Genomic DNA, 25,888 nt, shown 5'->3' with positions numbered 1-25,888 from the left:
CTTAATACCTAAAAATAATAATAAATATGATTCAAAAAAAATAATAATAATAAATATGGTTTTAAATTTATTAAATAAAAATCTACTAAAATTAACTCAATGCTCTAGAAAATTGACATGTCAACGAAAACTCTAAAAACATGCCACATCAGCGATCATAGTATCCGGGTTTTAATATATTAATAGATAGATAACAATTTTTAATTTTCTTTTAACGAAAACAAAAGTTTTTTTTTAGTTTTTTTTAGCAAAACTTATTTGTATTTATTTGATTTGCAAATTTATCTTTAATTTTTTTCACAAATTACGTTTTTTCTTTAATATTATTATGATCTTTTTAATACTATTGAAGAAAGAATAAAGTTATGCTCTGTTTAATAAGTTATTATTTTTAATTTTATTTAGGTAATATATCATTTGTCTCCTAAATTTGTCCAAAAAACTTCATTAGTCCTCTGAACTTTCAAAGTGTTTCGATAGTCCCCTTAACTTGTATAAAATCTCATGTTAGCTTCTTGAATTTGTGTAAAATGTAATCAATTAATCGCTCAGTTGCAAAAAACAAAAAAAAAATGCATACGGATGATGTGTCGCTCGCCCTTTAGAATGTTATTACACAATTTACATAATAGATTAAAAATAAAGTTCTTACTTGTTCAACCCTCATCTATAATTATCGATTCTTTTCAATATAATTCTGCACAAGGAGAAAGAGAAGACATCAATGCAAAATTATCAAGTCCAAGCTTTAAATCCATCATATGATTGAACATTACCACATCTATATCAGGACTTTCCTCAAACACCTCATAGGCATCTTTCAAACAAATCAGTTACTGAATGCAAATTGATCAGAGAATTACCAACGTACACATTGGAAACAAATCCAAATATAAAAGCTAGAGAATGAAGGGAAGGGGCAACAGAAGACAACAAGGGCAAAAAGGAAGAAATGAAAATGGGGGAAGCATAGAGACGCGAAGCATTTTGACGAAGAACTGAAGAGTCATCCTTTGCAAAAAGAACACTTTTTGGATCAAGGGTAGCTACTGAACTTTCATACATATGCAATGATGTAATTAGTTATCTTCTTTTCCGTCGCTACATTTATGTTGGTCTGCATGTCGTAAGAAACTCTCTGACGGAGAAATGACTAAGCAGCAACAAGGAGGATCTCTCTCGATATGGCTTTATGTAACAACCCTATTTTTTCTAGGAGCGCATCAATTCATGGTAAAGAAAAAGAAGAAGGACAAAAGCAAGACTTCGTTACTCGAATTACAATCGACCTATTTTTTAATAGTAGAGTGGGTTGAGTTGGGAAGCGTCTTTTTTGAGGTTAGCAAGCGAAAGGGCTTTCACCTAGCAGGATTCGGAGAGAGTGTGTGTGAGAGAGAACGAAAGTAAAAGAGATAAATTAGTCAAAATTTTAATTAAAAATGATCAAAACTCAGATTGACCGATTAGTGACTGGCTAAGCATACTAAACTGTCCAGTTACCACTACTTAAAGTATATTATTGGGACAAAATGTAATTGAAGTACCAAAATATGAACTGAAGTATATTTCAAGTAGCATTTTTATAATTTACTAAATTAATCTGAGTTAATTGATGAAATTCTGGGCAAGTTATTAATTTACTTCGATTTTCATTCTAGTTTTTAAAATATTGTAATGAAGTATTATTTAATTAGGATTCTGGGAGAAAATTTTATTTAAAATAAAATATCATATTTGTTTACGTAGAAAAAATTGGAATATTACAAATTACACTTGTAATTGATTTTGTTTCATAGGTTGGTGAGGAGGTTATGGATCCAGTCGCTATGCTCCACCATCTGGAAACTCAAAGTACTTGAACGAATTCGGTTTTTTCTCTGGTTAGCAAATCATAACTGGATCCTTTGCAACGAATTAAGGGTTGCACGTCATTTGAGCAATTCTACAATATGTGTCGTATGTGGAGGGGTTGAATCAATCTTGTATGTTCTCCGTGACTATCAAAACGTAGTGGAAGTGTGGTGTCAAATTATCCCTCAGACTTTCCAGCAGCCTTTCTTTACCATGAATTTGGAACTTTGGATCGACAGTAACCTTCATGTTGGCTTCAGGTATAATAGTTTTGATTGAACTATTTGATTTGTCATTACGTTGTGGTGGATATGGAAATGGCGGAATGACTTCGTATTCAACGACATTCGATTTGGTAGGGATAAAGTGTTGTTCCTTCTAGAGAAGTTTATGGAGTGTCACAATGCCTTTAACAATCCACAAACTAATTATCTCGCCTCGAAGCAAGTTATCTGGGTAAGTTGGATGTCGCAGGATTCGAGGTGGGTTAAACTTAACTCGGATGGAGCATGTAAAGGGAACCCTGGCAGAGCATGTGCAAGGGGCTTGATCCGGGATGAGAGAGGATGATGGATTATAGGCTTTTCAGTGAATATTGGTATATGTATTGTGACTTTTGCCGAGCTTTGGGGGTTGTATTTTGGCTTGCAAGTTGCATGGACCAAAGGGTTTCGTTGTATTATAGTGAGTTGGATTCTCAAATTGTCTTAAACTTTATGCTGAGTGCAGTCCCTATTCACCATCTCTGTTATTGGCTTATTGGAAAGTGTCAAAAAATACGTGATAGAGATTGAGTCTTATCTTTTGTGTACACCTACAGAGAGGGGAATTGTGCTGCTGTCTGATTGGCGAACTTCACAGGAACTATGTCTTTGGGTAATAATGAGTATGATGCACCCCTTGCAGGCTTTCGGAACACCATGTTTGATGATCAAATAGGAGTTGCTCTGAGCCGGGTTGTGTAGCTTGTTTCTGCTTTTTATCCTTTTGGGCTTCTGTCCTCTACCTCACCAAAAAATATGACAAATTGGAACACATATAAAGTAAGGGTGAGTAAAAAATCCAAAAATCTATTATCGAACCAGAGCAGAATTGAATTCTTTATTGGATCGGTTATTTTAATAATTTGATTGGATTCGATTATCAATATTTTGAAAAAAATCAATTTAACCAAAAACCGAACTAAATTTATATTTAAATAAAAATATATAATTTTACTCATATTATATATTTTTTATACTTCAATTTGTACCAAACATGCCTAATTTTTTTTAGAAAAAAAATTCTAAATTTTTAATTTTAAACATTACTGAATTACGTGAAGTATTTGATTAATTTATAATATTCTAAACATTTAAATTGAAAATATAAATTTTATTATTTGATTGGTAATTCAACTGAACCAGTTTTTTTTAATTATAATTGGTTTAAACAATTAATTTTATTGAAATCTGTTAGGTTAGTTGTATATAAAGACAATGTAATTTTGCTTTTACATTGATAAACTTCATGTCCGAGTTATGAATCGATCGACTCGCTTTGTCACCCGATTGAATTCGCCAAAGTTACACCAGTTCTTTACAAGCACCATAGGATCTGGCACCATGCGTGAAATACATCAGCCGCATTTATTTTCCTTTTTTACAACTGAGTGATCAATTGATTACATTTTATGCAAATTGAAAGGGCTAATTGAACATTTTATACAAATTAAAGGAGCTATTGAAGCACTTTAAAAATTCATGAGGCCAATCAAACTTTTTTGAAAAAACCTCACGGGCAAATAATATATTAGACCATTATTTAATAAACAATTATCTAACTTATCACATCATGACTCAATTTAAACTTGTTAAACAATGAAATTGTTGCTAAAATCAGAATTGAAGAGTTAGCTTGCAAACACAAAAAGAAAAAAACTCTATTTCTTATAATTTGTAAAATTTTGCATTTGGATTTCCTTCAGAATTTGGTCGATAACCATTTCGAAATGAAAATTTTCAAACTCTATTTATATCTTTAATAGATGAATAAACAACCACAACCAGTATAACAAAAAAAAACATAAGGAATAAAACTTTACAATATCTATAAAGGGACTAAAACGACTACAAAAAAAAACAAAAATAACTATAAAATGTACTAAAAAAACAAAAGAACAAAAAAACATATACTCCTCGTAAATACAAATCTGTAGAAAAGCATCTGAATCCAATCATCATCATTTAGACCATTACGAAAATTCAAATGTGAATATTTCTTTTGTTGCAACCACGTAGATCTATTAATCCACAGACAAGATAAACCGTTTCTGTACGTGCTAAATTCAAAAAAGATAAACCGTTTCTTGCAAATTCAATTCTACTATATATATTAGTCATTTCCTTATACATTTAACTTCTTTTTCTTCACTATTTAGGAGATGTTTAGTAGCTCATTTTCATGCGCCATGAAAATCAGCTTTTTTCAACAGTAAACAATAGGTAAAACAATCTGTAAAAATTATCTTGTTAACACAACAAGATTAAATTGATTTTTTCCTCTCTTCAAACTACACAATTAAATGATACTAGTCAAAATTAGAAATCATACCTTTTAGAATCTCACAAGACAAATTAGAGACTCCAACAAAAGGACAAAGCTCCAGTTTAACCAGAGTAATTAGGCCGTATGAATTCTATAAATAACTGGGGTAAATTACACATATAGCCACTAAACTTTATTCATTTTAACATTATGACTACTGAACTTCAATTCTTAACGGTATGCCCACTAAACTTTGCACTTTTTAACATCGGGTGTCACTCAATTTTAACTAACTCTTCAAAATGACCGTTAACGACCTCAAAATCAAAATATTCAAGAACTAAAGTTGTTCAGAACAACATTTACCATGAAACCACATTTTTTATTTTCCAAAATCACATTTTTTGGAGCTCTCTCTGTAAAAATTTACTTTCTCTCTCCTAACCAAACAACACCTAAACGACCACAAAATGAAAATATTCAAGAATTAAAGTTCCTTAGAATATCATTAACTCTTCGAATTTTTTATTTTGAAGCCGACAACTGTCGTTTTGAGGTGTTGAGTGGCCACCGATATTAAAAAGTGTAAAACTATAGCCATACTGTTAAGAATTGAAGTTCAGTAGCCACAATGTTAAAATGGTAAAGTTCAATGGCCATGGGTGTAATTTATCCTAAATAATGGGCACAATCCTCAAAAGCCAATCTTCAATGTATTGGAAATAACTTGTAAGAATAAACACAAAGCACCAAATCCCCTTAGAACCTGAATTACCTACATTGTCAGGCATTATAAAAAAAAGAGGAAATTATAAAAACTCAGTGTAACTACTCCTCAACATACACAACAACAAAAAAACTTATTTCCTAAAATCAAACAACAATTAAAACTTTTCTGCAGACTAGTTCAAGAAGGCACGTTTCCAACAAGAATTCTAGAAATGAAGAGCAAGAAAAGCAAAAGAGGTCAATGACAGTGATTGATAACTGTCGGAAATTAATATAAGATCTATGATTGAACCTTAACTAGTAGCTCGAGCTTTTAGTTCAATCGGTTCCACGACATGGTATCAGAGCCAGTGTGATCAAGTGGTCCAGGATTCGATTCTTAGCAGCCCCATTTGTTGAGTTATTTGCATGACATGGTAATATGGGCCTTTAACTATTAGCTCGAGCTTTTAGTTCAATCGGTTTCATGACATGGTATCTTAGCCTCTAAGACCAAACAGTCGAGGGTTCGAGTCCGTGCAAGCCCAAAGGGCATTTGCGTGGGAGTGTGTCGGAGATTAATATAAGATCTATGATTGGGCCTTAACTATTAGCTTGAGCTTTTAGTTCAATCGGTTTCATGACAATAACCAACATCTCATCTCATTTTCTGGCATACAACCTCATCTTGCATATGAATTCCACACAACTCATGTACAAGCTCATGCTTGGAACTAGACGAATCAAATATCGTTTATCTTTGCATCGTTTAGCCTGTTTAGGCTTATGTGACCAGATAAAAACAGATGTGCTTCCAATTTTTAGTACATTCAATTCAAGACCATAACCATCTCATAGTTTCAAAATTTTGAATATCATGGAAGTTACTGCCTGGGAACAGCCTAGTCCAAAACTCTATGATATGGAAGAACTTCTATCATAGGCTTATCTTCTCTTAGATTGTTCGGACATTGCTTAAATTTGTTATTTACCTAATCTCATCTCTTAGATTGTTAGGATATTCATCAGTTAAACAATTTGAATTCAGTGTTGAAGTGAGCTTTTGTCCATCATTTGCTTACATAAATTAAAAATAAGCAAGAAAGGTACGCAAACCTGTCATTGCAACACAAAAGTGACTAAACAAGTTTTCAATACATAAAGTTGCCAGATCTATATATGATTGGGCCACCCCCTCTCACCTCCTCACCTCAATCTTCTTCTTCTCCCCTTTTATCAATTTTTTCCGCTACTACCACCGTCACTTTGCAGGTTTGCTTAGAGGAGGAAGAAGGAAAGCTTGTCTTCCTTCTTCCTCCTCCCATTTATATTTTAGTTTTCGGTTTTCGGTTTTAGCTTTAGATTTACATTTTCTTGTTAGTTTGAAGTCTATATACCTTTTTTAACTTCTTTTTCCGCCAGATCTACTCTTGTGAGCATTACTCCTTTCTTTTATTCTTTTTTCGGTCTTAGCAAGAACGGAAAAGGTTTATCTTGTCCGTAGATCTATAAATCTCTGTGGATACACAAACAGAAAGGACTCAGATCTGAACGTCCGGAAGAGCCTAAAGGATGAAGTAGGGATTACAACGGTTTTTCAACGGGATTCGATTTATGAGAAGGATATGATTTCTATGTTTGTTGTATTTGTATCGTTTCTGGTTTTTATTGCTCTTTGTAGTCTATGTATTGCTCTTTGTAGTATTTTTCTTCCCTTTGTGGGTATTTGCCTGTATGGGATGGAGGTTTTATTCCGCTTTGTTTCATGTTGTATTTGTATTATTAAGTTAATGGAATGATATGTGGCATTTTATCAAAATATATATATATATATATATATACACACACACACACACACATATATATATATATATATATATATATATAATTGGGCCTTAACTATCAGTTTGAGCTTTTAATTAAAACGGTTCCATGACATGGTATCAGAGCCTCGTCCACCAAACGGTCGAGGATTCAAGTCCTGGCAGCCTCATTAATTTCTGGAATTAAAAGCACATGGCGGGATGAGTCTGTGTTGTACACGCTGCAAGCCCAATGGCCATTTGCGTGTGGGGGTGCGTCAAATCTTAATATAAGATATATAATTGGACCTTAACTATCAGCTTGAGCTTTTAGTTAAAAAGGTTCTATGGCAAAAGTTATTTCTTCTGGGTCAAGCAACAACCATTTTAGCATCCTTATTACAAATATACATCTCCAATAGACATGGGACTTCATTGATGCAGGATTACCTAGATAGATGCTCAACCAACCATTATTATAATCAAACATCAATAACAAGAGCAAAACACTCTTCATCTTAACTTCAAACTTATCTGCCTCCACATGATGTTTTCTTTCCAAAGTAACAAACAGAAAATGTATAGGTAAATGTGAAATGTGGTATTGAGAGGTGGATGAATGAGAAATTACTAAATGCAGGAGTACCTTGATGGATGCTCAACCAACAAGCTTACACTGATTGAGATTGGGCTAGAAGCAAAAGCTTGGTGTTTTGGAAATCGAAGAAGCATCCACAGTGGGCAGATCCTAAGCTGAAGCTAACTATATAGCAATGGCAACAACGAGTTGCGAGTTGAAGTGGTTGTCTTATCTACTAAAAGAGTTTCAGATTGATCTATAGCTCCCTATTTCCATGTAGTGCAATAATCAGTTGGCTACACACATTGTAGTTAATCCTATGAGAAAATGAAACACTTTGAATATTGACTGCCATGTGATCTGGGATCACTTAATGGATAGGTTCATTGACTGATTGGCTAACCAAAGCTCTTTCCAGACCTCATTGCAACTTATATTTGCCAAGATGAATTTACAAGAGGTTTAAATAGTTGGCCAATAGACATCTTTATTTCAGCACTAATGAGTTGCCTTTGCTAACAAGCAGGGCAAGTGAGAGAGACTTAGAAATTCTAATATCTAATAAGCGATCATATTAGGGAGACGCACACCTCAATTAGGGTTTTTTTTTTTTTTTTTGTTAGATTGGAACACTGAACACCCAAAAACAAAAAACAACTAATAATAGGTCATCTTAGGGAGATAAATCCATAGAGATAACAAAAAGAATATCTTCGATGCGTACCAGAGGCACACCACACTACATTCACGGGTGACTCAAAGAAAGATTTTGTGCAATTTTGTTATAAAAATCAGTAGCATGTGTTCCTTCAATCTTATTAAAGGTATAAGTATATGCAAGGGGGAGTTTTAAATCAGTCCCCAAAATATATCCATTGAATTGAATACTAATATTATTTGAAACACAAATTATCCTAAGTTCCTGACAACTCATCATGTTTGCTGACACAAGTTTATGCATATGGCAATTCAAAACACAGAACAAAATGATGTATTTCTCATTTATCATTTGTGCAAAACACACAGTTGATGTCATCATGTCTATCCCACTTTTTAGATGTTTCTTTGCTGTAACTTGTTGTACATATAGCAGAAAATGTAACAAGGTTATTCATTCTGATTCATCAATTAAGATTTAAGCTTTTCTTTTATACATTATCCTTTAGAATCTCAAATTCAAAAAATCACATTCTCTACGGATAATGGTCGAATTTGCCTGCAAGGTTGGAAGTTCGATTTTACTCTCATAACACAAAATACTCTAATTTTACCCCCCAAGATAGAAAATTTAGCTAGAACTGAGCATGGACCACTCTGTTCATAAAACCGAAGCTGAACTGAACAGAAAGGCATTTTGTAAACCTAAACTTTTCCAAATATCTTTAGAAGCTTGAGAATTTAGATGAAAGGAAGGGAGTACTAACAATTACCGATAGATTATAGTCATGGCAACACAACAATAGAGAATTGGATAAGTTTACCTAAATGAAAATTCATATTTTGCACACTTTGATCAGTGTTGAACAGATATTTAGTTCACCACCAATTATCATATTAATTTATCCAAAATATCCCCTAGCTTTTCCTGTTTTCCATGTGGACGCAAGCGATCTATATACCACTTTAAGCAAATTCAGGAGGTAACTAGTATGTTTCCAAAGTAGTTAATTTTCCTAGACAAATACCTGAAGCTAAAGATGTCTTAGGACTAATAACAATTACCAAATAATAGAAAGCATCACGAATTGGATAAGCTTTCCTAAATGAAAATTCAAATTTTGCATGCTTGAAGTGAACTGGTATTTTGAGTTCAGCACCAAAACAACGCCCTTTTGACTTGGGCTGGAACAAAAAAAAATAAAAGTATAACCTTTCATCTGTTAGGGTGCAAATAAACACCCTGCATATGAAGATGAAGGAGTGAGCAGGGGCAGGACAACCCTTATAGGAGTGGTTCTCGATAGTCAGGAATGCACCGACCTCCTTATGCCCCATGTCTCAGCCTCTCGATTCAAATAAGAGTCATGTTTTATCAGTTCAGTCACTTGGACCCAAAATTGTTCAATGTATTGTTATCTGGACCCAAAATCCAAGTTGAAAATGGTAAGAATAAAATTTTATTATTTCTATGGTTTGGGATAAATGCCAAAACAACAAGAAATACAAATCTAAAATAAGGTAATTTGTCTCGACTCCATTAGTCCATATTAGATATTAACTGATTTTCCTTTAAAGATAATTATGAGAAGTTATTTCTCAAACCTAACCAAACACATTATATCTAATGTTTGGAATGAAACAACAAAAATGAATTATAAAAAGAACCAAATCTGCTGCGGCTACGCAGACGCATGGAAGAAGGTGGACTCGACCCCCGTCAGGCGCAGTGAAATGTAATTGTGATGCCGCTCTCTTCAGCTCCGTGTCTCGGAGTGGGGTTGGGGCTTTACTCCGCTCGACGGCTCATTCATGGCATGCCGTAGCCGCCTCCTCCCATTAATTGAAGGAATCAGAGAAAGTGAGGCATTGGCCTTACGTGAAGCCATTTTATGGTGTCTTCATTTGAACTGTATTAATGTCTGTTTTGAAAACGATTCCTTGATTGTGGTTAATAGTGTTAGTTCTGTTGATTTAGATTATTCAGTCTTTGGTTCAATTATCCAGGATTGTAAGTTTCTTTTAGGTAACCGACACGATTACACAGTGTCTTTTTCTCCGCGCCTAGCAAACAGGGGAGCCCATGCCGTTGCACGGCATGCCCTGTCCAATGCTAACGAGTCTGTATCATTTTTCTGCTCCGGTCTGGTTGCAGGAAATTATTTCTTCTGATTTGGTTTAATGAATTCGTTTTTTTCTTCAAAAAAAAAAAAAGAACCAAATGGACATTTTAATATGGAAAGAGGTGTTATGGAATCATTCTTCACTTTGCCAGATTTCAAGTTTAATAAAACTGACACAAACACCTCAAATAGGTTTTTTTGGTTAGACTGGAACAAAAACAGAAAACAACTAATAACTGGTCATCCTAGTGAGACTTTTGTCTCCACAGAGATCAACGCACACCACATTACACTATTATACTATACTCATGATGACTCAAAGAAACAATTTCTGCGAAAATTGTAGTCCGCAATATATGTCAGTTGAATTCAATTCTAATAGCATTTGAAAGACAAATTAGCGCACCAAAACCATAATTAATAAAGTTAAGACTATCCAAAGAACTATTTACCTATTTTAATTGCAAAGGAAAACTTACTTCTTCTCCATCAAACACCGAGCTTTTGTCTTCCTTGATACCAAGATAGAACTCCAACAAACCAGGGACTTCATCTATGAATTGATCAATATATTTCTCCCGAAATTTCTTCTCACTTATCACTAAGTGATTACACCCCTTCATCCCTTTTATCCGCTTCTTTGACTCCAAAACCTTCAAAACATGATACCTTGGACGAACTCTTTTTTCAATTGAATACCCAAGTAGATTGGGATTTACAATTATAGTTTGAGACTCCAACTTCATAGTATTAAAGTAGAAATGCAATGTCTTCCTAATGTTGTCCTCAGAGTAAGATAAACATTGTGGACATCTCTTGAAAGCTTTTAGAATATCCTCCTCACTAAATCCCATACTCTTCATAACCTCAATTTTGTTCTTCCAAGTTGACTCACTCATTTGTATCATCACTCTAAAAGCATGTATGAACATTTTATCAGTAGTTTCAAATCCCAGATTTTTAACAAAATTCACAGCATTAATCAACTTTTCAGGGTTTTGGAATATAGATCTTGGCTGCAAAATTAGGAACCTCTCCACAACATGAGCAGGCACTCCCTCTTTGATTAAAACATCAACATTTTGTTGCAATAGAACCTTACACTTGTTAGTCAATAACCATGAAGAACGCTTAACAACCGTCATAAATTTCTCATCACTATCTAAAAACAACCTCAAGAATTGGACAGACGGTTTGATTCGGGAACCTAAAGACGTTCCAATAATTTCCGAATTTGACAAAATGATATGGGGAAGTAGCTCACCTTCAAAGCCAATTTTGACGAGGTAGTCAAATTTGGGTTTGAGATTGTTGTGAATTCTGCAATTGAGGACTTGAGGGCGTTTGACGATCAATTGGGCCACATGAGTGTCGCTGAAATGATGAGATTTAAGGAACTGAAGTACAGATTGAGGCTTCTGTGGAGTCTTATCGTTGAGCTGAAACTTGTTGGAGACAGAAAGGGCAGATTTGAATGAAAGGCCGCATGAATTGACGAGGAATTCAACAGTAAACGATGAAGAAGCAGTTGGAGTGGTGGGTGATGGAGGAACAGAAGAATGAAGAAAACGTAATCGAATGTGAGAATGGAACATGATATTTCTAATGAAATGATTAGCCATTTATGCGAATTCAGAAAAGGAGAACTGAGAATGGATGAGGATCGAATGCAGAAACTAGGGCTATTGAATTCCAGGAAGAGGCAAATCTTATTAATCAAAAGGGGATCTAACCAGGTTAAATGGTCACTGAGTTTATATGGTTGTCTTAAAATGGTCACTCAACTTTAATTTATTTCAATAAAATCATAAAATCACTCAATCTAAAGTTTTGTCTCAATTGGGTCGTTCTTGTAATTTCAGTGATTAAAAAATATCAGAATAATGATATAGGTGAAACGTTAGTATGAGGCAACTAAGATTTCTGACCGAAATGACACATGACATCCACATATGACTATCACGTGTCGATATTTTTATGAAAAAAAATAAAATTTTGTGTTTTTTATAAAAATATCTGACATGTGGCTGTCACATTTCGTTTCGGTCAGAGATCTGAGTTAACTCATGTTAACGTGTCACCCATATTTATGATGTACAATATAAGGTGCAAAAATACCCATAACATTTACATCCATGAGCAATTTTATCCTTAACATCTAAAATGGTGCAATTTCACCCTTGACGTTAGTAGCCAAGAGCAATTTATCCATAAAGTTGACAAATTTGATCAATTTCAGATATTATTATAAACACAGATATTTTGTTTCTTATTCTGGACCAATTACATATTCGTTCGTTATTTCATATTTTGTGTGATTTAATAATAGAATTGGGAATTAATATTTATAAATTCGGTGAAATTTTTTGAATTTTTTTGTCAAATTCTTAATTTTTTTTTTAATTTTTTCACATACAATAATATGTTTATGATCTGTTATTAATGAGTGATAAAATGATTCATTTGTGAAGTGTATATGACAATATTCATGACCTAGAAGATGGTTTAATAACTTATTTTTTAAATTGACCCAACTTGATAATGTTAGGGTAAAATTGATATTGCTGCCAATGTTAGAAGTAAAATTACACCATTTTGGACGTTAAGAGTAAAATTACTCATGACCATAAACATTAGGGGTATTTTTGCACATTATCCCTTAAAAAAACAAATTCTCACTAATTTATAGGGAACACTGAAATGGATGATTTCTTATATTAAGCACCAGGTCTTCCATATCACTCGGAGGACCTCCAATTCACATTTGGACACGTGTATTGTGACCCCACATAATAATTAAAATAGTGTGGCCTCTTATAATATGCGTGGGTCCATATTACACATGTCAAAATATATATGGAATGTCCTCCATTTGACATGGAGAACCAAGTGCTTCTAATAATTTTCTTCCTAATTTTAAAAATTATTTAGTTATATTTTAGTTTTTTTTGAAAGGGTATTCTAAATTAAGTTTAATGCTAAAATAAATAAATTGTGATTCGTTTCGATTTTATTCGATTTTAAACCGACTTGAACCAAACCAACCCAAAAACCGGATTGGTCCTTTTCATTAATGGTATGTATTATAAATATAAAGAGTAGAAAAAGGTCGGAAAAATATTGTTGTTTGTTGTGACTTAAATGGTATTTTAAAAAAAAATCATGGTAATCTGAACAAAATAAAAAAAAAAATTACATGTGTTCATTTCAAAATAGCAAAAAGTATTATTTAGTCACATTGGGCTCCTGACATATTCCAATTGGTGACATTTCATCTAATTTGTATGAATACTTAACGAAATCGTTATCTCATTGACAAGTAACGATATTTTGACATTTGAACTTGACACGTGATATTCCTTAAAAGTTTTTTTTTGCCACATTATGTGAAAATAATTAATTTGATTAAAAAAAATAAAAAAACAAATCCAAAAATAAAATCTACTAAGTTCAAGTGTCAAAATATCGTTACTTATCAATGAGATGCTTTTTCCGGTTCAGATTACCGATTTTCAGTTCGGTAACCAGTTTGACCGGATTTTGTACCCACCCCTAGCTAAATCATATAGGTCTCTGAGCAAGCATACAGTAAGACAGAAAATTGATCAAAGAATGGGTCAAAATCCGACTAAACCACTCTGATGCCAAAATAAGATTTTAGGGATGATATGAGGATGAGAACAGCAGTAAACTAAAGCTGGAAAGTATAAGCTTAGTAATTGAATGGATACCATGGATGATATTAAGGCAGTCATAGACTACATGGATACATGTCACGTATTGATGGGCAGACATGTATCCATTAAACAGGATTCAGTATTCCTCAAGCCCACTAGATCCATGATTAGTGGGAATGAGTGCGATTGTGCTATAGCAGTTTGATCTTGGTTGGGTCGATATTGATCTCCCTCATGATTGTGTGACTGGTTCTTTGTGGGTAACTGATCCTTTATGATGTGGCATCAAACAAGTGAACCAAATGACCATTACTTACAAACATGTTAAAAAGCACAAAATTGTTTCAATTTATCTACAAACTTCGAAAAATCCGATCAAAAGAGAATGCAACAAATATAGCCAATGTACTTAAAAAAAAAAAAAAAAAAAAAAAGAAATGAAGTAAACAAATGAATTTATTTGTTTTGAATAGCCAACCGTAGTATAACAAATCTGAGAAATTACAAAAAAATATATATATATATATGGGTCAAATTAACGAGGGGGTAAAACGACAACCCGAGAAAGGTTATCTTTCCTCACCATATTACAAATTCACAACAGCAGAAAAATCACCTAGATAGACTCTCCTGATCCAAAATGAACCAAGTAACTCCAATTGTGAGATTATATGAAAATGGATACACATCAAAAGTTTATATCTTTCCATCAAAACTCACCTTATGATGTTAAAGTAAGTATGTTTGTTCCATTGTTTAACAATGGCTTCGCTTCTTCTCCTTTTTCACCATTTCTATTATCTCCGAAGGACGGCTTGTATTTCATTTCATTACATTTAATATAACAATGCGGTGGATGAAAGTGCTTCCGTCTCATCGATACCCACCACTGTATGGTTGTTGAGCATAACCACCTCCCATCATCGGATTATAACCACCACCAGACATGGCTGATCCAGGCGGTTGCATATTACCACCTTGCACCATCCCCATCCCCATCATCGGTCGATTCATGCCCATGCCCATGCCCATGTTCATTCCCATGCCCATTCCACCCATCCCCATCCCACCGGGTTGATTCATGCCCCCGTAACCTCCCATTCCCATGCCTGTACCAGGTCCTCCTCCCATTCCCATGCCTGAACCAGGTCCTCCGCCCATTCCCATGCCTGAGCCGGCTACTCCGCCCATTCCAAATCCTGAACCGGGTCCCCCACCCATTCCCATGCCTGAACGGGGTCCTCCGCCCATTCCCATGCCTGAACCAGGTCCTCCACCCATTCCCATGCCTGAACCGGGTCCTCCTCCCATTCCCATGCCTGAACCAGGTCCTCCACCCATTCCCATGCCTGAACCGGGTCCTCCACCCATATTCATGCCTGCACTCATTCCCATGCCAGAATTCATCATAGGATTTGAAGGTCTAATGACACCAGCACCTGCTCGGCCAACTCCTGAACCAGATCCCATAGCTTTGCCCATGGTGATAGTTGATACAGGTGCAACGGTTGGTTGCTTTTCCATCCGCTTCTCCCTTCTATTAATGGCATCAAAATCAACTCCAATATCAGCCAATGGATTGGTTTTAGCTGAAACACAGAAACTCATGGCGTCAAAACTCTAGACAAGAAAAATTAGAAATCAAGCAACAAAAAATCTCTACAGCATATTTAACAATGGCAGATACTCACGTCCAGATATATTCAAATTTACTAGCCCTCTGCTCAGTGTATCGGCCCAAACAGTTGACTTGGTCTCAAATTTATCCTTGGATGGTTGTGAAACAAGAGCAAGTGCTCCAGTTGATGATGTAAGTGATGGCTGAGAACTCGTAGGAATGTTTGTTCCTTGTGAATAATAATTTCCCAGGCCATCAGTACTATGATGAGCAGGGCCATGTTGAGACATATAATTTCCACTGTTAAACTGTGGAGTTGCAGAGGCAGTTTGAGGAGCAGTACTAGAGAAAACTGGGGAAGACCCTTGCTGCGGGAGAAAGTTTCCAGTATTGAACTGAGGACTTGGTCCTGCAGTATACTGCGCAGCTTGTGGCACAGCCGGGCCATTAGATCCATGTTGTGAGGTAAATTGTGCATTGTTGAACTGTGGAGTCGGTTCTCTAGAAACAAGTTGACCAGAGCCCTGACTCTGGAGATAATTTCCACCAGAACCCTGACTCTGGAGATAGTTTCCACCAGAGCCCTGACTCTGGAGATAGTTTCCACCAGAGCCCTGTCTCTGGAGATAGTTTACACCGTTGAACTCTGGAACCGGTCCGGGTGCAATATGGTGACCGGCTGGAGGAGTGCCTGGGGCTGCAGAACCTTGCTGTGGAAGCATGTTTCCGTTATTAAACTGTGCTCCCGGTCCACCTAGATTTTGCATGTTCGAAGAGACTGGAACCATAGATCCATGCGGGAGAAAATTTCCACCAGGGAATTGTGCAGCCTGAGGAATCATGTTTGGACCTCCAGGAGGCATAGTTCCTGCCTGTGAATTGTAGTTCCCAAAAGCATTTGCAGCTGGATCTACAGGTTGACCAGCCATAGCTGAAATACCTCCAAGGGGTGAAGGACCAGATGGTGGGAGAATATCCGCAAGAATATCAGTATCTTCATTTGAAGTAGATAGCTCCTGAGGCATGAACTGTGAATTTGGTGAGGTTGGTGGAAAAGTTGTTTCTGAATAATTTCCAGTAGAGAATGCGTCCCCAAATGGAAAGTGATTCACAGTCTCTTGTGCTGTTGTGGGCATTTCAGTATTTTGATTCGGCTGGAAAGTAGTCATAGAGGCAGAAGTCTGCTGCTGAGGTGACATAGTATCACCTGAAGTAGGGATAGCCTTGAAAGGAGAGTCACCAAATGGATCACCAAAAGGCTGCATAAATTTTGTAAACTTGGTCACACTTCACTAGAACAAAAAATTAATGCCGCCATGACAGCAAATGAAGTAATGCACGCAAGGGATAGAATGAAAAAGAGTTATTCCGGAAATTTCTCTTATATCAGCAGCTAAACAATATGCTCTATAAGCAGGATTGTTATCCTAATTTTTATGGGCCAGCCAAAAGCATCAGTGTTCAGCAGAAATTATCAATTATGCGCCATTTGTTTGCCGGAAACTATTATTTTCCGGTGTTTGTTTGCTCAGGAAAATAGGTAAATGGAAAATTTTAGTTTAGTCAATTGGAAAATTTATGAAGTGAGGAAAATGTCCCTTTTGGAAAGAGTAAAACATTTTCCTAAACTTTTGGAACCTACTTCATTCCTTATCCTTTTAAAAATAATAGCCACCCACCACTTCTCGTTTTTCAGTGTTATAGCCAAACACCGGAAAATATTTTATTTTCCAACACAATTTTCTTTTACCCAATACTTTCCAACAAACAAACGGCGTCTTAATCTCATCTTATTTGCACGCCCAATAAAAGTAAATGATATTGGAATCTACTATCAATTTTATACAGCATTTTCAATGAATTGAAATTTGTTTGCATGTGTTGTCACAAAGACCATTTCAATTGGATACTTTTTCCAATTTCACAGGCTGTACGGATTAATGTATACAAACGCATTGATACACCATTCAGCCTTTGTAACATAAGCAAGTTCCAAAAGCACATTCCTGGGTACATCCCTCGTTATCAAATGCCAGATAAGGGTTGATATAGGAAATTCACACCATGTAATACACTATGCTTACCTGATGCATATCGTTAGGTGCCTGTTGCGTTGCAGCAAATGTGGATCCTGAAAAGTTAACTTCTGCTTCAGAGGCCACTGGCATGATGGCCAATGGATTTGCAGTAAACGAGTCTGACAAAGAGCCAAGTAAATCCATTTCAGCATTGTTTGGGCTAATAGCAGGAGCAGGTGTTGCAGTAGGACCAGCTGCGTCATGAAAAAGATTAAAAAACGTGAATTTCCAATTAAGGCAGACGCTTAGTGCAAGAATATCCACTCATTCTTTCTTTCCAATCTCCCTCCATTTCAAAAACTACTATTGATACAAAGAAAACGTTGGTGCAGGCCTGTTTCACTAACTGCTGAATAACCAACCCAACGAGTTCTTCCCATACGAACTATTTAGCTTAAGAACTCCAGAGCAAAAAGTAGAGAAAAGAAACTTTGCTCACTAAGAGCTAAGGTAAGAGGCATGATACAGAAAAAAAAAATGACGAGTATAAATGTCTTTTGTTGTTCATTTATTATCAAGTAGCATTGATCTTCGCTATGTTCAGACACGAGATGCAATTGAATTTCAAAATGGAAAACAAGACAAACTGAAGTGTAGTGACAAAGGCAAAAAAAATCTACCAATACATAGTTCAAACTTCAAGCGCTAACATTGCATTCCATCAAAAGCAGATCACAATCATAGTTGTTAAATCGAGATACGACTCGTGACTCGAAATCTCATTTTGTGAATCGAGACTCGTGAATCGTATCGAATCGTAAGATACGGATCAATTTTAAAATATTATAAAAAAAATAAAATATTAACCATGAGTCTAAAAATGAAATATTAATATCCAAATAGAAACCTTGATCAAGTTAAATACTTAAATAAAATTTAATTCAATCCTAATAAAACTAATTGCCAAACAATGCATCAACATCAAAAGAATATAACGTTTCTCATAAAAGTTGAAGAGTCCTAATTATTTAAAGAGTTATCTTTTAATTAAAGAGTCTTAGTTATTTGAAGAGTCATTTGATTTTCTTTTAATTGTTAAAAACCTAACCTGTACCTTTTTATCTCTTGAAAAGTGTAACAAACAATAACAAATAAATTCACATAGAGATAGATAGATAGATAGACAGACGTAGGTTTGAAGTGAATTTAATGCCATTTAAAAAACCTAACCTGTACTTTCTTTTATCTCTTAGTTATTAATGATTGTTTTTGTAAATTGAAGTGAATTTAATGCCATTTAGTATTTCCTCACACCATTCATGAATCAGATAAAACTTAGACTCTTTGCATTCACGATTTGATTTTTTTTTTTAAGCCAAGGCCATGACTCGGGTGACTCGGCCGATACGGCCGAGTCACCAACGATTCGGCCGAGTCATGGCCGATTCATGTGGATTTCGAGTCAGACCATAGAGTCGACTCGAAATCCACTTGACTCGTATCGACTCGTACGAGTCGACTCGCAACTCGTACGAGTCTAATAACAGTGATCACAATAACATATCTGTTGACAAATTATTCAGTAAGTTGAAAGACCATTTTATGCAATTACAACAGTGTTACTAATGCACATTTTAGCACCCCTCTAAACCATCATCTTTAAAAAAAAAAAAAAAAAGGGCGGCCCGGTCGCATTACGCGTCCCCGCTGAGCGAGGGTCCGGGGAGGGGTCCCACCACAAGGGTGTATTGGGTGCAAGCCTTCCCTTGTCAATTTAATTGGCAAGAGGCCGCTCCTAAGACTCGAACCCGTGACCTCTGGTCACACGACAACAACGTTTTACCGTTGCGCCAAGGCTCGCCCTCTAAACCATCATCTTTATTTAAAAAAAATTGCTAAGATTTTGATGATGATTAGCAATGAAGCACAATCATTCAGAATGCTCTAACATGCTAAACCACTGTCATTCGCACAAACACGTGAAAAGAGGGGTTTTCTGTACCTAAAACAGAACCACGTGGATCAAATTCATCAACAGCCTGCCCTACTACAGGAGATGCAGATGTACCAAAAGTATCGGTTGCTTGACTTGGCACATGAACTTCAGATGGAGAGGCAGCTTTGGGAGCAAGTGGTGAAGCATCCTTGGGAGCAGGTGGAGGAGAAGATTCAGTAGCAGATGCTGCTGTAACTTCGCCATTCCTTTCATAAATAACTTAATCAGTCACTAACCAAATAAGTAGTCATGAGAAGTTAACTGCATTTCCATAATACAAGATTTAATACCTTTCAGCAGGACTTCGGGACCCAATTACAGCTTCCTCATAACTAGGAGGAGCAATGTTTTGTTCAGAATATTTTCGCTCGAGCTTCCTACCAATGCAAGGATAAAACCAATTCAGACTTGCACAGACAGTTTAAATACTTTTAATACAACAACAATGGAAAGCAAATTGCTTCAAGACAAGTTACCTTCCATCCTGAGATTGATCATCAGCCTTAGCACCACTTCCACTGCAGAAGAATCAGCAAAAATTAGCTCAGTTCTATATATAAGCATATGATGTGGAAAACATAATCAGCAAACATTAAATTTACCAGAGACAAAAAGAAATTTAAGGGAAAATGGCTACAATTCTGCAATGCTACAAACACATCATCACATGCCCTAATCAAAGTCTATCATTTCCCACACGCTGAGTTAAGGCCATTCTATTTAGACTTCTACCCATCCCGCATCATTTGAAAATAATATTCCTTTCATCATAAACAAGCATTTTTGTTTTCCACTATTCCCACAATCTACATTAGTTTTCCTTACAATGTTCTCGCTTTCTCAAAATTCAGTAGGTATTTAAAAATAAATAAATACATGTGAAGGGCTTGAATTATTTTTTATTGTCTCAATTAGTTGCTATTCTTAACAATAACCATGCATAGTTAACATTTGTGTTTTTATAGTCAATTTGAGTAATCAAGACAAATTAGTGTAACAAGCAGTTCAGCGTAGAAAATAGCCACAGTAGATAATACCGAGCGGAAGTTTGACCATCATCATCATAACCACGTTCACTGCTTCGACTTCTTCCTCGATAATCATCATCCCTGTAACCATCTCTACTGTAGCGATCCCCATCACGACTATTTGAGTCTCCATATCTACCATATCGATCATCATCCTTATAACTGTATTCTCTTTCTCTCCCATAACCAGATCCATTTCGATCTTCATCCCTGCTTCCGTAACGGTCGTCATCATATTTTTCACCATATCCTCCTGTACTTGAATATGAACCGGGCCTGTACATTGCTCCGGCTGATGTGGTGCGGAACCTATCAAAACCAGATGAATTATATTCTCAAGTATCTGATTGACAAGTTAAAATCCAATCCATCATATGCTATTGCATACACTCTTGTAGAAAGTGTGCCTTATGTTATGATGAAACAAGAACCATAATGCAAATGCCATATAATGAAGAAAAAACAAACTCTGCCGGTTATGCAATCAACCAGAAAGGGATAAAACTCTGAAAAAATAGAAATGGAACTCACTTCTCTCGATTTGCAGCAGCCTTTTGTCTAACTTCAATTATTCTTTCTTTATCATTCACCAGGACCACAAGACTCTGTGATTTCTTTCTCACATTGGTACCCTGGTCCCTTCCACTGGAGTCGATATACTGGAACTCTGACAGCGTCTGTAACCGTGGAGAAGCCAAAATACAAATATTATTACAGTGAATCAGAAACTTGTAATACATTTACACCAGCACAAAATTATTATAAAATAGAATCCATGAAAGTAAAATTACCGATATTTGATATGCATGTTCCCTTATATCATCTATGACACGCTCTGATCCATGAGCAACCAGGTATTCCAGAACAGTCAAAGCCTGGAGCCAGGCACAAGTATTCAGTTATCTGTTATGATGCAATGCTGGAAAGAGAAGTGGCATATGCCAATTACATATGATACATAAGAACTTCAGTAAGATGCATTGCCCATCATGAAAATGAAAATCTCACATCAGAATTAACAACAGCATCATAAGGATCACAGAGAAATTACATTAGTTGCATTTTTTGCAGAAGGCTACAAGGAATATGCATATGGCACTTCATAGAAACAAGTGCATAGGAAACAACACAGACCTTATAGACATGCCGCCAGTTCTTCCCTGTATCATTTATTCGTTTCCAAATTACTGCCATAATCATCTGGTATTCATGACTGCATTGAATTTTAAAAGTTAATTCCTTGGTAAGGTAACGAAGTACAGAAGCACATAATAACATCCATTCGAAAATTATTCGGTCTAACTTACTAATTTCTAGTAGCCTGTGCAACCTCAGCGAGTAGAGTTCCATGAGGACCCCACGGCTCATTACTAGTTGCATCAAGAACCTGAAAGATGAAGAAAGTAAGGAATTTTATATAATGGCTCTACGAGTAAGACCACTCAAAAATAACCTTTACATACTAGATTATAGAGTTCATTTGTACACATAAACATTACCTTCTGTTCTATTCCAGGAACTTTGAGCACTTTCTTATTAACCTCTCTCTTACTGAAGAAACATAGCAAAAAGAAAACTATTAGGAAAATATAGTTCTAGAATGCAAGAACATAGAAATTAATTCGAGTCTTTACCACCAGCATCGCTAATTATTGAAAATAAGTAATACTTACATGTCCCTAACAGTTTGATCAAAGACCTTTTTCATTGTCCCAAAAGTGATCTACACAGGCAGAGCCAATCACACAGTTCAATTCAAAGGCCACTTTCACCCACTGCGTAAAAGAAAAGCTAATCAGAATAAGCTTTAAGTAAATCAGATGAAAAAAATCATATCAAGTAACGAGTTCCCATACTATAATCTAACGAGTTCCCATACTATAATCTAATATAGTCACAATTTTGACAACCCCTGTAACCAATATAGGCTCTATAGATTTAAGCCACGCCTGGCATAACTTAACCCCATTCCTTAACAATAATCCTAAACCTTTCACACAAGCATGCGGAATCAACTAATTATAGTCCATGGCAAGGAAATAAACTACAAATACTGGTAAATCACATGTCAAAAGTTAATAGCAAAAAAGTTAAGCTCTGGAATTCTACCTTTAGAAACGATTAAAAGATGAATGCAAAGGTTTAGGATCAATTTTTACAAGAGCTGACCATTTTTAACAGATCAAGCACCAAACGAATTGTTTGAACTACAATTTCGTTACAATATCAATGGAGATAGAGATAGAGATACAATATCCATTAAATGGAATTAACAAGAACACCATCTCCAGACACATCAAATTAAACAATAAATCCATACAATAAAGGAAAATTATTAGTTCCTAACAGAAACCAGAGAAGCCATAACAAACCGCACAATTGAAGCCCTAAACTAAAACCGACAATTCAGGCAATACCAGAGCTAGGTTTGCTTAAAAAATCAGCAGACACAATAAAATTAGATCTCAAAAAAGGGAGAAAATTAGAGAGGGGAGTAAAACAAACCCAGATCCGACGGCGAGGAAAAGAATCTGAAAAAGAGAAAAGAAATCAGACCCCAGATCTGGCGATTGCTGATATACGTTATGTCGGGTGCTTCAAAGTTGAAATAGAGAAGTAGAAATTGGAAGAGCAATTCAGAATTCAGAGAAGGGAGAGAAATGGAGAAGCGCAAAGCGCGTAATGGCTGCTAAAATGGCTGTAATCAATTAAAAAAATAAATTAATTGAAAAACTTTGGAAGAAGAAATAGAGATGAAGAGAGGAGAAAGGAGAAATGTCTGCGTTTGGAAGAGGTTGAGCTTTGAATGAAATGTTGTTGGTTTGGTGTTTTCTTCGTTTTCTTTGAATTTTTTTTTTTTTTTTTATTTATTCATTTCTTCTCATTCTCCACAAATTCAGGTATTTTATATTATTATTAATAATAATAATTAACAGGGATAAGATACCAAAACAAGAGTTCTTATATTAAGCAGCAGCTGATCTTCCATATCATTTGAAGGACCTCAGTTCACATTTGGATATATGTATTGTGACTCTATATAATAATTAAAATAGTGGGACCTCTTATAATATATATGGATTCATATTACATATGTCAAAGTATGTATGGAAGGTCCTCCATTTGACATGGAAAATCGGGTGCTTCTAATAATTTGCCCCAAAACACGCTTATAGTTTTTTAGAAAGTATCAATTTAGGCTTCATATTTCACGTACAAAATAGTACTAATATAGGTTTAACGATTAAAAAAGAGTATCAATTTAGGCATTGATAATGGAATGTGACACATCATTCATGTTATTTTTTTAAGTTCTGTCAATTGTATGAGGAAAAAGAAAACAAAACTTAACGGAGTAATATGAATGGCGTATCACATTTTGTTATCGAGACCTAAATTTATTCTATTTTTAAACGTTAAGCCTAACTGTAGGAATAAGGTACCAAAACAAGTCTATAGTTATTGAAGAAGTATCAATTTAGGCTTCACGTACAAAATAGTACCAATATAGGTTTAGTGTTTAAAAAAGAGTATCAATTTAGGCATTGATAATGGAATGTGACACACCATTCATATAATTTTGTCAAGTTTTGTCAATTGCATGTGGAAAAAGAAATCAAAACTTAACGGAGTAATATGAATGACGTGTCACATTTTGTTATCAAGACCTAAATTGGTACTCTTTTTTAAATGTTAGGCTTACATTGGTGTTATTTTATACATAGAGTTTAAATTAGTACTTTCCCAAAAATCATAATAATAATTAATAGGGATAAGATACCAAAACAGGTCTATAATTATTGGGGAAGTATCAATTTAGCCTTCATGTACAAAATAGTATCAATATAGGTTTAATGTTAAAAAAAGAGTATCAATTTAGACCTTGATAACGGAACGTGACACGTCATTCATATTATTTTGTTAAGTTTTGTCAATTGTATGTAGAAAAAGAAATCAAAATTTGACGGAGTAATATGAATGACGTGTCACATTTTGTTATCGAAACCTGAATTGGTACTCTTTTTTAAAGGTTAGGCTTACATTGGTGTTATTTTATATATAGAGTCTAAATTGGTACTTTCCCAAAAATCATAATAATAAGGCCTAAACCATATACAGCCCCTGAACTTGTAACTTTTAGTCATTTTGCCCTCTGAACTTACGGGACGACCCATTTGCCCCCTCAACTATTTAAAAGTGATATTAGCAACCCCCTATTTTCATTATAATGGAAACAAAATGAAATTCCAACATTAGTACCAGTGTTCATGGAAGTATTGGAACCAGCCTGTATATATATAACCTCATTTGCAGCTTGTTTTAGTAGTGCATAACCATATATGCCATTTTTACAAAAGAACTTGTGTATTGTCTATACTAACCTCATTTGCAGCTTATTTTAGTAGTGCATAACCCTTTTTATTATGACTTTGGTGCTTGCAATGAGAAATATCATAATTGTTTCCGTTATAATGAAAATAGGGGATTGCTAATACCACTTTTAAATAGTTGAAGGGGTAAATGGGTTGTCCTGTAAGTTTAGGGGACAAAATGACTAAAAGTGACAAGTTCAGGGGGCTGCATATAGTTTAGGCCTAATAATAATAATCAATAGGGATAAGCAGGAATTTTCACATGCACCTTAATGAGCAAGTGAATTTGCTTATTCACTGTTAGATCTAGGCTTAATAGTGAATGAGCAAATTCTATATGCTCATTAAGGTGCATGTGATCAAGACTGTAGGGATAAGATACAAAAACAGATCTATAGTTATTGGAGAAATATCAATTTAGGCTTCATGTATAAAATGTACCAATATAGGTTTAATGTTAAAAAAAAGTATCAATTTAGGCCTTGATAACGGAACGTGACACATCATTCATATTATTTTGTTAAGTTTTGTCAATTATATGTGGAAAAAGAAATCAAAACTTAACGGAGTAATATGAATTATGTGTCACATTTTGTTATCGAGGCCTAAATTTGTACTATTTTTGAAAGTTAAACATATATTAGTGTTATTTTGTACATCGAGCCTAAATTGGTATTTTCACAAAAACCATAGATCTATTTTGGCACCTTATCCAAAATAATAATATTATTATTAAGGATAAGGTATCAAAATAGATCTATGGTTTTCGGGAAGTATCAATTTAGGTTCTACATGCAAAATAGCTAATATATGCTTAACGTTTAAAAGATAGTATTAATTTAGGTATCGATTACGGATCGTGACATGCCATTAATATTACTTGGTTAAGTTCTGATTTTTCTCTCCACATACCATTTACAAAACTTAATTG

At 35.0% G+C, this 25,888-nt stretch overlaps 2 protein-coding genes across 3 annotated transcripts; both read right to left on the bottom strand.

The window, feature by feature from the left end:
• Positions 1–3,913: 3,913 nt before the first annotated feature.
• Positions 3,914–11,954, bottom strand: LOC136223958 (transcription termination factor MTERF8, chloroplastic-like). Of its 2 annotated transcripts, none has more exons than XM_066012133.1 (2): positions 10,700–11,954; positions 3,914–5,152 (listed from the first exon to the last, which is right to left on the bottom strand). In XM_066012133.1, the coding sequence occupies exon 1, from the start codon at positions 11,867–11,869 to the stop codon at positions 10,700–10,702; it is 1,170 nt and encodes a 389-aa protein (XP_065868205.1). In that variant the 5' UTR covers positions 11,870–11,954; the 3' UTR covers positions 3,914–5,152. The 2 variants fall into 2 exon arrangements, with proteins under 2 accessions (XP_065868205.1, XP_065868204.1); XM_066012132.1 differs by having other exon boundaries at positions 10,727–11,954.
• Positions 11,955–14,362: 2,408 nt separating this feature from the next.
• LOC136223953 (clathrin interactor EPSIN 3-like) lies at positions 14,363–23,427 on the bottom strand. Its single transcript, XM_066012128.1, has 14 exons — positions 23,090–23,427; positions 22,258–22,359; positions 22,084–22,135; positions 21,892–21,971; positions 21,719–21,797; positions 21,376–21,459; positions 21,116–21,261; positions 20,594–20,893; positions 20,033–20,074; positions 19,847–19,933; positions 19,563–19,762; positions 17,627–17,814; positions 15,616–16,801; positions 14,363–15,513 (listed from the first exon to the last, which is right to left on the bottom strand). The coding sequence occupies exons 2-14, from the start codon at positions 22,290–22,292 to the stop codon at positions 14,798–14,800; spliced, it is 3,195 nt and encodes a 1,064-aa protein (XP_065868200.1). The 5' UTR covers positions 22,293–22,359; positions 23,090–23,427; the 3' UTR covers positions 14,363–14,797.
• Between the last annotated feature and the right edge of the window lie 2,461 nt (positions 23,428–25,888).

This window comes from Euphorbia lathyris, chromosome 3 (assembly GCF_963576675.1).
Source record: "Euphorbia lathyris chromosome 3, ddEupLath1.1, whole genome shotgun sequence".
Classification (NCBI taxonomy): domain Eukaryota; kingdom Viridiplantae; phylum Streptophyta; class Magnoliopsida; order Malpighiales; family Euphorbiaceae; genus Euphorbia; species Euphorbia lathyris.
Note: the sequence above shows the minus strand (reverse complement) of the source record. Positions and strands in the feature narration are given on the sequence as shown.

What these genes read in the sequence shown, in the direction of transcription:
- LOC136223958 (XM_066012132.1), bottom strand. Translation starts at nt 11,869, where the DNA reads ATGGCTAATCATTTCATTAGAAATATCATGTTCCATTCTCACATTCGA. An exon ending in CGGTGTTTGATGGAGAAGAA is followed by an intron (nt 5,153 to 10,726) that starts GTAAGTTTTCCT and finishes CTGACAATGTAG; the next exon opens with GTAATTCAGGTTCTAAGGGG.
- LOC136223953 (XM_066012128.1), bottom strand. Translation starts at nt 22,292, where the DNA reads ATGAAAAAGGTCTTTGATCAAACTGTTAGGGACAT. An exon ending in TTCCTGGAATAGAACAGAAG is followed by an intron (nt 21,972 to 22,083) that starts GTAATGTTTATG and finishes TTCATCTTTCAG; the next exon opens with GTTCTTGATGCAACTAGTAA. An exon ending in ACTGGCGGCATGTCTATAAG is followed by an intron (nt 21,460 to 21,718) that starts GTCTGTGTTGTT and finishes GCCTGGCTCCAG; the next exon opens with GCTTTGACTGTTCTGGAATA.